Source organism: Stylophora pistillata, chromosome 5, assembly GCF_964205215.1.
Source record: "Stylophora pistillata chromosome 5, jaStyPist1.2, whole genome shotgun sequence".
Taxonomy (NCBI): Eukaryota; Metazoa; Cnidaria; class Anthozoa; order Scleractinia; family Pocilloporidae; genus Stylophora; species Stylophora pistillata.
Window position 1 is genome coordinate 31123173 of NC_142523.1, and position 16170 is coordinate 31139342.

Genomic DNA, 16170 nt, shown 5'->3' on the forward strand with positions numbered 1-16170 from the left:
TGCGTTTTGTGCTCCAAAGGTGAACACGGTGAATATAAAAGAAGGAGACCCATATGATGCCATTGCCCATATCCAGAATAACTTTCCTTTACATTTTGATGGAGAACAAAATCCTCCACTGCCAGTCTTGTGAGTACCACCTCGACCAAACTAATCTACGATCTCCTTTCCCTCCCTCGAGGGTGTTTATTGGATAGATCCAATCGGTGGCTCCCAGTCTAACACGTTTCGGGTTTACTGCGACATGAGGGCTGAAGGAGGAGGCTGGACTCTAGTTTGGAGTTATACGTTCACCAACTACAATGTTTTTACAAGTGTTACAAACGTTGTGACACCAAGGCCACACTGGCCAGCACACGGCTACTATGGCATATGAACAACAGCTCCACTGAATGAAACAGATTATAACGCCGTGAACTTCTCACTCTGCAAACAACTCGGCAGACAGGTCCTCATCAAGAGCAACACAAACAACTGACTGGTGTGTCATCCGGGAACAGGCAACTTGGTTGATTGGCAGGAAGGTAACGTCAACTGTCGAATTGTCAAGCATGTGACTAACACATGTAAGGACACTTTGCCGCCATCAGTGCCGCGACTTGAAATAGTGAAAGGAGTAACGGTATAATAATAATAATAATAATAATAAAATCTTTATTACCGTGTCAATGTATTTAGCTCATAGAGCTAATTGGGGACACCTACTTTTACTAAATTAATAAAAAAAACTATGTACAGTATCATAATAAGTAACAATACAGCCGATAAACTATGCATTAAAATTTTAAAATATTTAGAAATATCAACAGTGTTCAGATAACATAAAAATACTTGTACCATGCAGATAATAAAAAAAAAAAAAAAAAAAAAAAAAAAAAAAAAAAAATCACGTGCTGCAAAGATTGCAGCAGTTGCCACTGTCTTCCACTAGGCTGACCAGGTCAACTCTACGGATTCTAGTTTTAAAGATACTAAGGCTTGGTAGTTCACGCATACCATTTTCTAATTTGGACCAAATATATGGTCCTTGATACCTTAGTGTGTGTTTACCATGGCGTATAGTGTTAAATCGTGGTATTTCAAAGTCACTATTCCTAAGGTTATAACGAGTACCCTTTCGAGTAAATATCTCAGATATGTAGCTGGGTACTAGATCGTTCTTTACTTTATACATTAGTGTTGCTATGTCCTGTAAGCGTCTATTATGAAGCGTAGGTAACTTAGCACGCTTAAGAAGTTCCTCATATGTCTCTGTTGTTGTTTTGAAGACCGCACGCAGGGCTCGCTCTTGGATGCGTTCGATTTTGCGCCCATCTGAAGATTTACAAAAGTTCCAGACTAAATGACAGTATGTTAAATGTGGCATTATAGCTGTTTTATACAGTATGAGCTTAGCTTGGCATGGTATTAGGTTACGCAAGCGCATGAGGACTCCTACTTTCTGGCTGGCTTTAGTGCATATTTCGCTAATGTGTTGTGTAAAGTTAAGGTTCTTGTCTATATTTACTCCTAATAGCTTGATTTCATCAGTTTTCCTGATCGCGTCATTGGCGATGGTGAGAACGCTGCCCTTCTTATCTGCATCTATGTTTCTTGGGTTAATCGTAAGAGACTGAAACTTATCTGGATTTGCCAAGAGGAAGTTGTCCCTATACCATAACAGTGCTTGTTGACCCTGAGTCACTAGAGTAGATTCGACTTCTTCATAGGTTTTTCCTGTCACATATAATTGGTGGTCATCAGCATAGAGCGTAAGGTTTGAGTCAGTCATGCTACGATGAGAACCCTTATTCCCTTATCTATTACCGCTTCGACACTAGCGATACGACTGGCTGGCTTGTCAATGATCCTTGTGGAGAAGAGTGTGACAATCATGTAAAAAATGCGCTTAATCCACCCGGGAACATTTATGTTCGTATCTAATAAATCTTATAGTTTTACGAGGCCTTGTTCCCCTAGCGAAATGGCGATTAAAGTCATCAAAAAAGTGAGGTGGCATTAAGGCAACTGCATCGACTATTTTAACCCCTTTACTCGCACGATCTGTGGAGGCACGGTGACCTCATGGTTTGTACGCTCGACTCAGGATCGAGTGGTCCGGGTTCGTGCCCCGGCCGGGACATCGTGTTGTGTTCTTAGGCAAGACACTTTACTCTCACAGTGCCTCTCTTCACCAAGGTGTAGAAATGGGTACCGGTAAATTTAATGCTGGGTGTAACCCTGCGATGGACTGGCATCCCATACAGGGGGGAGTAGAAATACTCCTAGTCGCTTCATGCTGCAGAAACCAGAGTTAAGCACCGGCCTAATGGGCCACTAGGCTCGTAAACAGACTTTACCTTACTCCCACGATCTGATGGTAAATTCTCCCCTGTAGCTGTTACACGTTTCCCTGTGAAATAGTTACAAGAATTTGGAGTTAGATCAAGATGAAAACATCTTCCTGATAAGTTTGGTATTTTCATTACCTGTTTGCTGGATAACATTTGAATAGAATAGGGAAATTAAAAGTTACCTGTTAATCAGTTCTTGGGTTTTGAGGGTTGAACTTTTGTATACGCTGATTACAATCCCATAATGACAATACATGCCACTTATTTGTTTGAAAATAACGGGCAAATCAAGCAAGTGTGAATGGTGTCTCTTAAGGGCTGCATCGTTGCTACGGTAACCGTTCTGTAAGGAAAATTATAATAAGAGAAAACTTATATCGATGCTAAACCAACAAACCATTGGGAAATTGGAGCGCTTCGAAATTTAAATATACTATCAGGGTTTTGGACACCAGAAAGGAAGTTGGAGTGTATTGGGACATAGCAGTGGGGAGGGAGGGGAGGGTAATAATAATAATAATAATAATAATAATAATAATAGTAATAATAATAATAATTTAATATTTATATTGCGCAAATTAACATGTAGATATGATCAAATGCACATCACAACACTTTTCGGGGGACTTTGGCTGGACTGCATCAGCAGTTTACAAACAATCGAAGGAAACTTATTTGAAGATGCCCCCTCCCCCCAATTCCCAGTAAACAGGCCAGACCACATCACAGTAATCTCGTGAGTGGGTTTTTTAACGTCCCCTGCCTAACCAAATTAACTAATTACTAGATCCAGGAGACGGGACCTACGGTTTATTCGTCCTTATCCGAGAAGACTAGAATGTCTCTCCATTTCTTGATATTATATAGAAAGGCAGCGCATTCTCCTCAGTTATTTTAAGACCTGGAGTGTTGGTCCGGCCGGCGCTCGAACCATCGACCTCGACCTCCCGCACACCAGTCTAGCGCTCTAACCAACTGAGCTAACCGGGAGGGTCAGTGAATATCAAGTCAAGCATTTGGCCCTGCTCAAAATTCTGCCTCAGAACTTACAATACAATACTTTTTAATAGATAATTTGAGTCTTCCATCTTACATCATCGACACTTTCTATATGAGAGGTGCTTAAAATTAATAGATTTTCTGTCGTATTAAAAATTCTGATTATATCACTGTAATTTTGGGGAAAAGATTTGACATGCTGATGACGCATGGAAAAATCCCCAAATTATTAGTATAAAGTTGAATATAAAATCATTCTAACTCACACTTTACCTTTAAAAATATTTGAATCAAGGGATCTTTTGTGATATTAAGAGTTTGACGGGACTCAAAAAAATCAGAGATGTTTAAGAAACCCAGCGATATTTAACAATTATTCCACGAGCACGCGTTGGATATGAGATGATAGATAGCCAACAAACCCAAGTGGAATAATTGTTTTATTAAAAACGCTACATTAAATGATTAAATTTTATTACATTTTTAGCTCCCTTTCAAATTTAAGCTTATGCGTACGCTTACCATATCGTAGTTTATGGTATATTGGCTACTCTACCACAATGGCTAAGCCAATGAAAAGTCTTGAATTGCATTATCCAATGATCCAGTTTTTAATAATTAGAGATATCTATAACTTTTGAGGTCATCAGCCTCGAATTCCACACTTATGGCAAGCAAAAGAAGTTTAAAATATGATAAAGATCAACGGTTCAAAACACATTTAAGCGTAATTTTTCTCTCTGGGATGAAGATGACTAAACATCATAACAAATCAAGTGAATTTAATTAATAGTTGTCAGTAAAACAATTGATATAGCCTGCAGGGTGCAGCTATTTAGAGACGTGATTTATGTGTTTGGTGTCGAAGTCAGATTAGCTTTCGCTTTCGTGTTCATCAGGTGCTTTTTTGATCACGGAGAGCAGCCTCTACTCTTTATCACAAAAGAAGTACTACTATCTTGCTATGAGGTGTCTGAAAGTTTAACAACGGTAAGATTACTTTAATTCAGTTACACCTAATGATAACCAAAACTACAACTGCTTTCAAGCGAGGTTAAATTAGTTTAAATTAGACCAAAAAACTTTCCATCCTAAGATGGATGTGATACTCGCTTTAAAAGATTTGACGACTGTTTGGAGAAGAAAGATTAGCCAGCTCAGCAACAACGTGAAGTTTCACCACGCTTTCTTGTCCCATCCTTGAAATATTGTTTTGTGAAAATGTAAGTGATGCTATTTTGATACGCTTCACGCTTTTATGACAAGATTTACTGAGTGTATCAACTTATCGGATGAACTCGAATGACTATGGAAAATAATTCTGATAAAGGCTTGAATAGACTGGGAAAAGTATATTTTCTTTGCCGATTATAATCAAAGTGCTGTCCCCGTTCCGATTTCAAATTTTGCAACTATTATGATCCACCCCAATTGTAATCCTTGAGTGATCACAAGCGAGTTTGCTTCAAGTCTCATCAAGTGAACGAAGCGAACTGCAGCAAAAAATATTTCAACGATACGTGACTTGCTCGGGCTCTTAGTGCAGGTTCCCTCGCAACACTATTCAGATCTTTCCTTCGCGCTTACATCAAGCTAATCGAATCTGCGGTTGTCGTGTCAGTTTTGCGCTTTGTTATTATTCATGTATGCAGACTACGAGAAGAACGTCCATATTCTCCTTGCGTCGGTTTTTTTTTTTCTTACTTATTATTACTTATGTTCGTTCAAAAGTTTACCTTTCGGTGAAAGGCTCAGTTTAGTGCTTTTTTCATTTTTTACTGCATAAATTGTTACAATGCCGTTCGGTAAAGGGACTTTAATCAGAACCTTCTAGAAGAGGACATTCGAATATGGTTGACCTCTGTTCAAGAACTTACGGACTCCTATTACTTGAAATATCACACCAAACACGAGAGCAGGCGGTAAATCATTCAACGTTTAGTATTCCCCTAATGTTGCCCTTTATCTGCTTTGTATTAATAGAACCGCTTCGAGAATTTCTTGAAATATTGCCTAAGGGACCGGGGAAGAACTGATTTGCTTTGCTCTACCACTTTTTCATTTTTTGACTTACCTCTTCCAACGTCCCCCATTCCGATGATATAGTTCTATTTACACGTAACGGATCAGCGCATTTGCTGTTAAAAGACGCGTGTCATGGGATTATTATTTCAAGGCTAAGGTCACAATAGGTAACACACTGGTTTCACTTTCGTGTTCCTTTTTACAAGTTGAAGGCTGGTTGCGGATGAGCAATTTTAAGTTTCTTGTCTTGTCTGGTTGAAATTTTGACGCCTAAACGAAATTCAGAACCGATTTTAGTAGTTGTTTCAGACAAGGGATATTTACATTCTCTACAGAGGCTTAAATGTGGAGTCTTATCCTTGTTGCTGCTCTGAAAAGGACTTTGATCAACACATTTTCCAGCAGAATTTAGATTTGCTCTATATTTTGACTCAACCCCCATTAAGTAGCTCTGCCTGTAAACTCAACCGATCAGCGCAGAAATCGCAAGTCTGACGTTTGTGGCTTTAAAGATGCCATAAAAAATAATGCAATGTCGAGAGACTATTTCTGAAGGTCACAGTATGTAACTAATCAGTTTCACTTTCATGTTCTTGTTTATTAGCTTCTAAACAGCTACCCCTCCCCTCCCCTCCCCTCCAAAATCCCGATTCCTTCCAGAGTTTTCTTAACTCTGGAAAGTAGGGGTCTGTGCACAGGCTACTGTTTATCAACTGGACGGAATTATGACGATTCTTTATTTGCTGAATGAAAACCCTCGTCTAGTATAAAAAGACTTTAGTTCTTTATGGTCGATAAATACAGTCAATTTAGTCCGTTTTATCGCTTAGGCCCAGTTCAAACGTCGAATTTCACAAGTGCCGAACTTAACCCCTATTTCAGTCAACTAAAATAGTTAAATATGGCATTTGATTCAAACGTCGTTCAATTTGATTCAAGTCGTTCAAAGGCAAGATACGCGAACTCAGTATAAGTGAGCTCTTGGATGATGGCTGCACGCGCTGTAGCCTCTGCTCCTCTTGAATTTTTTATATTTTATTACAAATCCCGTAACTAGTTAACTATAGATTTTCTCTTAGTTTTAACATCTATACTACTGTAAATAGCTCCAAGTCTTTTTTCTTTTTTAGTGTCCTCAAATTAGTAAGGGATTTTTCCCTTGCTAGACGGCTCTCGACACTTTTAATAAAGTTTTACTACTACTATTACTACTACGTCGAATTTAACTCAGTCGAATTCAACTCTGTTTGCTGTCGATATTCCCAGGCGCACTAAGTATTGGCTTAGGACGAAGATGTCTATTGGGCGTTTGCTTAATTGCTTCACTGATGCTCTTGATGTGCTGTTTGTTTTTGCTTCTTTATCTTAACTTTTCGTCGTGATACTTCCACATGATTCACATTCGATCATTTCACTGAAACACGACCCACAATATGCCACAGAGTTTCCTACTTTCCACCTAGGAGTGCCCTCTTCGTTTTTAAAAACCGATCACCTCATACAAAAGTAATTACCGCACGTCAAAGAACTGTATTTCGTCTTTTCAAAGTATGAACTACAAATTTCTTTGTCTCCCATCATTTTTTTGTGCTGTTTTGGCTTTTTCGCGCATGGCATTCATAGAATTCGTGGCGATTTGTGGGTAATAAATGAATTATGATAATTTCCTGTAATTCATGCATTAAGGTCGGCGCATGTTAGCACAGGGAGCCCAGACAAGCGACGAGTCTGGTTGTCTATTCGAAATATAAAGGAATGTATGGGAGAATATTGAAGAGTCTTATTATCGTAAACTTATATCATAAAATTTCTGAGTTAAAGCTCAAAATAAATGGAAACCTACCTCACTTGCTATGCATTGTCGTTTCTGTGGCTCTAAATGGCCAATTTGAGCGATTTGGCGGGTTTTGCGTCGACTATTAGTATACGTTATAAGAAGGAGACACGGGGGAGTGACAATGCTCATTTAGAATGTTTGTTTTGGAACAGGTCCCCCCCACTCCTGCCTCAGAACTTACAATACAATACTATACTTTTTCATTTTAAATTACCGGCGCTCTTACTATATGAGAGGTGCTTAAATGAATAAAGTTTCTGTCTTATTAAAAATGGGGAAAAAATTGGATATGCGGATGATAAATAGAAAATTCCCAAAATTATTAGTATAAAGTTGAATAAAAAAGCATTTAAAGTCACTTTCCTCCTTTTAAAATATTTGAAACAAAGGATCTTTTGTGATACCAAGAATTGTACGAGATTTTTAGCAAAATTAAAGATGTTTAAGAAACTCAGATATATTTCAAGATATTTACAATTTTTGTAGCCATCAGTCTCAAATTCCGCTCTTATGTCAAGCGAAAGAAGCATACAAAATAATACTCATTAACGGTTTAAAGCACATTTAAGCGTAATTTTTTCTCTTGGATGTTAATAGACCAAACATCATAACAAATCAAGCAAATTTAATTAATGGTTTTCAGTAAAACAATTGATGTATAGCCTACAGGGGTGCAGCTATTTAGAGACGTGATTAATTTGTTTGGTGTTGAAGCCAGATTAATTAGCCTTCTCTTTCGTGTTTATAGGGTGCTTTTTTGATCACGGAGAGCACCCTCTTTTCTTTATCTTAAAAGAAGTACTACTGCCTCGCTCTGAGGTGTCTGAATTGACAACGGTAAGATTACTTTATTTCAGTTGCACCAAGGAACAACCAAAACTACAACTCCTTTCAAGCGAGTTTAAAATTAGTTCAACCTAGGCTAGGTAACTTTCCATCCTTAGATGGATGCGACATTCGCAAACTCAATAGTTGTCAGTAAAACAATTGATATTAAACTTGCAGAGTGCAGCTATTTAGGGAGGTAGATAAGGTGTTCTGCCTGAAGGCCAAAGAAGTTTTCGCTTTCGCGTTCGTCGAGTGTTTTGTTGACTACAGAAAGCAGCCTATATTCTTTATCACAGATGATCAATTACCACCAAAAAGTCTCCAAAACTTGGCAGGAGCAAGTACCTTAGTTTCATTTGCATGAAATTTATGAGTAGCAGATACAACTCTTTTCAAACGAAAATTACATCCTAGAATTGCTATATTGCAAGAGAAGGAGCTTTATGAGACCGTAACAAGGTGAAATTTAACCGTGATTTCTCCCATCTTCCTTAACGCAAATTCCCCTACATCAGTGAAAATGTTATTGATGTTATTTTGTTATGCTCTGTGATTTCTTTAATGTAATATTCTGAGTTTATCAACTCAACAAAAGAACTTCTATGTTTTGGTCAGCAAGTGAGGTAGGTTTCCATTTATTTTGGTTTATGATGTGAAGTTGTTAAAAAGTAGCCTTGATTCTTCGCTGCTCAGTTTTCCTTCATATCCCTAGTCCTGGCGTCAATTTAGCTCCACCCTGTGAATAAAGGAAATACCCTTCCTTGTCTCTGAACCACGTCTTTCTTAAAGAAACATGTCTAAGCGCGTATCGCTAGATCTTGACACATATACTATTTGCAAAGACAACCCTGATGCCTATTAACAAAACTTTGGTTTTGCGCAGGTTCAAACAAGAGATGGCCGCTGCATTTGAATACACGGAAGAGCAGCTAAACTACTTCAGGATTTGTTACGTTGTCACTGATATTATAACAGAGGGTCTGAGAACAATCTTTAAACAAGAATGGGACAGTCGCCACAAGACAAGACTAGGAGAATGGAAAGATGAACCTAAAAGTGGACTGGACTTTTGGAATGGGGAGTCCCTAAAGAACAGAAGCAAAAACAAACGGCTGTTATCAACCATGAAAAATGGCGATAGAGCTGAATGGGATTGTACCATGCTGTTTTACGCTATTCTTTTTTCAGATTGTATCCACGGTCTCAATTCAGTGGTTCGATCAAACATAGATAAACTAAGAAATGTTCGGAATGAAATCGCACATGACGGAGCAGGCCAACTCTCTGACGGAGATTTCAATATTGTTATATCGCGGGTGAAAACTGCATTCGTCGCCCTCGGTCTTCCCACATTAAAAATCAATGAGGTCCAAAATCAAACAACCTTCCCCACAGAGGAGTTAAGTGAGGTTTTAAGGGAGGTTAACAACCTGAGACAGGAACTTAAAGAAAAAGAAGAACAGAGGCTTGCTTTGCAAGATCAGTTACACGCAGATGTCTCTCCATTTTGCATTCTCCCTCCTAAACCAACACACGACATCGCTGCTCGAGAATCTGAAGTTGATGAAATTATGCGAAACCTGCAAACATTAAAACGCACCGATGATGGGATGAGCATACTGTATTTGTCAGGAAATCCAGGAAGTGGCAAATCTCAGCTGGCCCGTTTAGCAGCCAAGCGATTCTACGACGAAGTCAAAGAAACACCTTGCGCAGCTTCCTTTGTCATGACACTGAATGCTGAAAGCCCAGAAACAATTTTGAATTCGTATGTCCATTTTGCTCAACATTGCAAATGTCCCGGATATGAAATAACAAACACTTACGGCTCGAAGGATTTGAACACAGACGAGAAGATTTCATATCTCAAGTCCCTAATAAGTGCAAAAATTAAGCATTACACTTCATGGCTGGTGGTAGTTGATAATGGGAACTCTCTTTCAAGCGGTCATTTGCCTGATGCAGGAAACGAGGTGTGGGCAAGGGGCCAGATGCTAATAACAACGCAGGGCACTGCGTCTATGCCGTTAACAAGCTCTTCCGTACAAAACCTTTCCGTCAGCGCAGGAATGCAACCTAACGACGCATGCTCTTTGCTGAGCATTCTTTCTGATATCCCAATTAATGACATAGAGAAAGAAGTTGCTAAGGTATTAGACTACCAGCCACTTGCCCTAGCGGCTGCAGCCACGTATGTGCGACAAGTTCGTCAGAGTAAGGTATCCTCGAAGTTTGGCTGGAGCGACTACCTGAAGAAATTGGAAGAGGGGAAACGAAGTGATACTGAAATCAGACTTGCTGAGAGCAATCCAAGCTATCCAAACTCCATGACCAAAGTAATAACACTCGCTGTCGAAAAGGCGATGGCGGACGATATAATTTTCCATCACATCTTCAATTTTCTCTCTGTGTGTGCATTACAGCCGATCCTTCAAGAAGCTGTTATCGAGTATATCAGAGCAGTAGATGAAGATTTTGAAGATGAAGATATGATGAGAATGAGAATGAATCAATGTTCATTATTGCTGATTGAAGAAAAAGAAGAAGAGGAAGAAGAAGAGGGAGAGGAAGAGGAAGAAGAAGAGGAAGAAGAAGAGGAAGAAGAAGAGGAAGAAGAAGAGGAAGAAGAAGAGGAAGAAGAAGAGGAAGAAAAAGTGAGTGGTGTCTATATTCGAGCTCATGGTATTGTTCACGATGTTATTAAATCTGCGACGAAAGATTGGACAAAGGATGAAGTTTACGAAGTGGTACATGGGGCTGTAATGTCATTCTCAAAATTCGAAAAATTAGCTTCTATTGATGTGGGAACAAAATTAGCTCCCCATTTAAAGATGTTAAGCTTAAAACTTGAACATGTGGTAATTAGAAGAGAAAAGCCAGAATTCTCCGAAAGAGCACTTAAGTCTTTGAGTTCTTACGCTGGTGGCCTTTGCACCCTCGGTGACATGTGCCATGACCACAGTGAGTTTGAAGCAGCGATAGTCTTTTATAAATTGCAGTTAAAAATGATTGAATCAAGTCACGAAGGAGAGGACCTGAAAAAAGCAGCATGTTACAACAACTTGGGTATTGTACATAGTGAGCTGGGCAAAACAGACCAAGCAGAAGACTACTACAATTATGCACTGGAGATTGAGCTGAAGAAGCTGGGACCTGATCATGTTGATGTTGCAGCCTCTTACAACAATCTGGGTACTTTACACAGTGACCTGGGCGAAACAGATCAAGCAAAAGACTACTATAAGCGTGCACTGGAGATTCTTCTGAAGAAGCTTGGACCTGATCATGTTAATGTTGCAGCCTCTTACAACAATCTGGGTAATTTACACAAAGCGCGGGGCGAAACAGATCAAGCAAAAGACTACTACAAGCGTGCACTGGAGATTCGTCTGAAGAAGCTTGGACCTGATCATGTTAATGTTGCAGCCTCTTACAACAATCTGGGTAATTTACACAAAGCGTTGGGCGAAACAGATCTAGCAAAAGACTACTATAAGCGTGCACTAAAGATTCGTCTGAAGAAGCTTGGACCTGATCATGTTAAAGTTGCAGCCTCTTACAACAATCTGGGTAGTTTACACAGTGACCTGGGCGAAACAGATCAAGCAAAAAAAAACTATAAGCGTGCACTGGAGATTCTTCTGAAGAAGCTAGGACCTGATCATGTTGATGTTGCAACCTCTTACAACAATCTGGGTATTTTACACAAAGCGCGGGGCGAAACAGATCAAGCAAAAGACTACTATAATCAATCACTGGAGATTCATTTGAAGAAGCTTGGACCTGATCATGTTGATGTTGCAGCCTCTTACAACAATCTGGGTAATTTACACAGTGACCTGGGCGAAACAGATCAAGCAAAAGACTGCTATAAGCGTGCACTGGAGATTCGTCTGAAGAAGCTTGGACCTGATCATGTTGATGTTGCAGCCTCTTACAACAATCTGGGTAGTTTACACAGTGACCTGGGCGAAACAGATCAAGGAAAAGACTGCTATAAGCGTGCACTGGAGATTCTTCTGAAGAAGCTTGGACCTGATCATGTTGATGTTGCAACCTCTTACAACAATCTGGGTAATTTACACAGTGACCTGGGCGAAACAGATCAAGCAAAAGACTACTATAAGCGTGCACTGGAGATTCATCTGAAGAAGCTTAGACCTGATCATGTTAATGTTGCAGCCTCTTACAACAATCTGGGTAATTTACACCGTGACCTGGGCGAAACAGATCAAGCAAAAGACTACTATAGGCGTGCACTGGAGATTCGTCTAAAGAAGCTTGGACCTGATCATGTTAATGTTGCAGCCTCTTACAACAATCTGGGTAATTTACACAGTGACTTGGGCGAAACAGATCAAGCAAAAGACTACTATATGAGTGCACTGGAGATTCGTCTGAAGAAGCTTGGACCTCATCATGTTGATGTTGCAGCCTCTTACAACAATCTGGGTAGTTTACACAGTGACCTGGGCGAAACAGATCAAGCAAAAGACTACCATAAGCGTGCACTGGAGATTCGTATGAAGAAGCTTGGACCTGATCATGTTAATGTTGCAGCCTCGTACAACAATCTGGGTATTTTACACAGTGACCTATGCGAAACAGATCAAGCAAAAGACAACTATAAGCGTGCACTGGAGATTCGTCTGAAGAAGCTTGGACCTGATCATGTTGATGTTGCAGCCTCTTACAACAATCTGGGTAGTTTACACAATGACCTGGGCGAAACAGATCAAGCAAAAGACTGCTATAAGCGTGCACTGGAGATTCGTCTGAAGAAGCTTGGACCTGATCATGTTGATTTTGCAGCCTCTTACAACAATCTGGGTAGTTTACACAGTGACCTGGGCGAAACAGATCAAGCAAAAGACTACTATAAGCGTGCACTGGAGATTCTTCTGAAGAAGCTAGGACCTTATCATGTTGATGTTGCAGCCTCTTACAACAATCTGGGTAGTTTACACATTGACCTGGGCGAAACAGATCAAGCAAAAGACAACTATAAGCGTGCCCTGGAGATTCTTCTGACGAAGCTAGGCCCTGATCATGTTGATGTTGCAGCCTCTTACAACAATATGGGTATTTTACACAAAGCGCAGGGCGAAACAGATCAAGCAAAAGACTACTATAATCAATCACTGGAGATTCGTCTGAGGAAGCTTGGACCTGATCATGTTGATGTTGCAGCCTCTTACAACAATCTGGGTAGTTTACACAGTGACCTGGGCGAGACAGATCAAGCAAAAGACTGCTATAAGCGTGCACTGGAGATTCGTCTGAAGAAGCTTGGACCTGATCATGTTGATGTTGCAGCCTCTTACAACAATCTGGGTAGTTTACACAGTGACCTGGGCGAAACAGATCAAGCAAAAGACTGCTATAAGCGTGCACTGGAGATTCGTCTGAAGAAGCTTGGACCTGATCATGTTGATGTTGCAGCCTCTTACAACAATCTGGGTAGTTTACACAATGACCTGGGCGAAACAGATCAAGCAAAAGACTGCTATAAGCGTGCACTGGAGATTCTTCTGAAGAAGCTTGGACCTGATCATGTTGATTTTGCAGCCTCTTACAACAATCTGGGTAATTTACACAGTGACCTGGGCGAAACAGATCAAGCAAAAGGCTACTATAAGCGTGCACTGGAGATTCGTCTGAAGAAGCTTGGACCTGATCATGTTAATGTTGCAGCCTCTTACAACAATCTGGGTAATTTACACAGTGACCTGGGCGAAACAGATAAAGCAAAAGACTACTATATGCGTGCACTGGAGATTCGTCTGAAGAAGCTTGGACCTGATCATGTTGATGTTGCAGCCTCTTACAACAATCTGGGTAATTTACACAAAGCGCTGGGCGAGACAGATCAAGCAAAAGACTACCATAAGCGTGCACTGGAGGTTCGTCTGAAGAAGTTAGGACCTGATCATGTTGATGTTGCAGCCTCTTACAACAATCTGGGTATGTTACACAGCGACCTGGGCGAAACAGATCAAGCAAAAGGCTACTATAAGCGTGCACTGGAGATTCGTCTGAAGAAGCTTGGACCTGATCATGTTGATGTTGCAGCCTCTTACAACAATCTGGGTAGTTTACACAGTGACCTGGGCGAAACAGATCAAGCAAAAGACTGCTATAAGCGTGCACTGGAGATTCGTCTGAAGAAGCTTGGACCTGATCATGTTGATGTTGCAGCCTGTTACAACAATCTGGGTAATTTACACAAAGCGCTGGGCGAAACAGATCAAGCAAAAGACTACCATAAGCGTGCACTGGAGATTCGTGTGAAGAAGCTAGGACCTGATCATGTTGATGTTGCAGCCTCTTACAAGAATCTGGGTAATTTGCACAGTGACTTGGGCGAACTCCAAGAGGCCAAGCATTGTCTTAATCGTGCACTGGTAATTTTTAATTCGAGATACGGTCAAGATCATGTTAGGGTACGAGAGGTCAGGAGGAACTTCTCTCGGCTACAACAGAAAAGGAGATGCGTCGTGAATTAAGGTTGAAGCTGCTTTGAAAAGAAGAAAAGATGGACTTCTAGATAGTCTAGAAACTGGGCTAATTTATAAACGGTGAAGGCCTTTAATTCTTTTTAGACGTTGCTGTCCCTTTGCTGGAGAAGTTTCGCCAGAATCTAGACCGTTTTGATATTTTCGTTATATTTGATATCATTCGAGCTTCTTCTATCCTGATCTGCAAACTCTGTGATGGGAGACAGTTTAAAGACGTTTCCTTGCTTGAAGTCCCACGTTCCAGGACAAAATCGTTTATGAGTCGCCATATAGTGCTGCTTTTTCTGAATTATGACTTTTGATTGATTGGCTTGTGTACATATCACTCTCTTCTTATCAGCAACGTATATTTATAAAGTAAAAGATAGCCTGGTGGTTTCGTTATGTTTTATTTTTGATGGAACTTAAACTAAAAACAGGCTCCTCCTGTAAGAAGGAGTATAATTGACAAGGTTTCCAAATGAATAGTTCAGGACTTAATAGCACTGTAGATCTCAGTCTGAGAAGTTTCAAAGTATTGTAAAAGATTAAGAGACTCCTTGTGATATTACCTTAGAATTTGAAATTTCGTTGAAGTGGAGACATAAACGCTTTATCTATTATCTTCTCATGCATTCTTAGATGAATGTCGCGCGTTAACTACAGAGTGTACGAGGAGCTTCGTTTAATCGGGATGATTAGGTCTAGTAATGGTTGATTTCGACTCAGTGCATCTCAGGATCTTTAGAATAATGACGGACTATATATACATTAGCCTTTTGTGAGAGCTTAAATAAGTTTATATATTTGTTTGCGGTCAAATGTGAGATCGTAAGAGATGATGTTTTTTTCAAATACACGGACATGTTTTTGCATCAAATAGATACTTGTGTGGTTATTATCTTTCGATTTTACTTTTGGAGCGTGCAGTGGCCCCTCCCCACCCAGATTATTCAAGCAGGATTTGTTTTAGCGTCACTCCTTTGGCAAGCTCGTTATCTTGTTTTTTATTATACTGGGTGAAACCCGAAGCGAGTGCCAAACGTTAGCAGCGGCTTCAGTTGTGTATCCCTGGCGCTTGTTCTTTTTTTTGTCCCCCTTCCCCGGGCCAAAAATCTTTATGTACATCTTTGGTTTAGATCCGTTGGTGAGGTTGCAGTGTACGTCGTTCCCTCCGGTTTGATGACTCTGTTTATGACGTAGACAAGTCACATGGACTTTTGTTCCATCTTAAAACAGTCAACGTATGTGTTTTCTGAAGCTTTCGATTGCAATGTTCTTCTTGACCTTTTTCATTTTCAATTGTGAACATTTGTGAAAAGAGGAAAACCTCACAGCTTTAAAAATGGCTTTTCGTCGCGCAAATTAAAATGGATAGAGCAAAGAAGCACAACACCCACAAAGAATAGAGCATGTTTTATCATGAATTTGCAACTCTACATCACACTTATAGGTCGTGGCAGTACAGACCCTGCAGCGTTCGGTCCATCCAAACCCAATGAGGGCCAATATGCCCCCAGGACAGTTTGAGCAAGTGCGGTTAATAATAAATGATTTATTAGAGGGCAGTCTGACTAAAGTTTGCCGAATTTAGAGAACAAAAATACAGGCTGTTCAGGCGCATTGCAATTTGAAAAAAAATTAATCCTTT

General features: G+C 40.1%; 1 protein-coding gene and 1 pseudogene across 1 annotated transcript; one reads left to right on the forward strand and one right to left on the reverse strand.

Annotated features, from left to right (window-relative positions):
- The window catches only part of LOC148731419 (uncharacterized), a 387633-nt pseudogene that overhangs the window by 310748 nt on the left and 60715 nt on the right, over positions 1-16170 (reverse strand).
- Positions 7952-15401, forward strand: LOC148731436 (uncharacterized). The gene is given in 2 exon segments (XM_088761472.1): positions 7952-8031; positions 8906-15401. A coding segment is annotated over 1 exon segment (5655 nt). The 5' UTR covers positions 7952-8031; positions 8906-8918; the 3' UTR covers positions 14574-15401.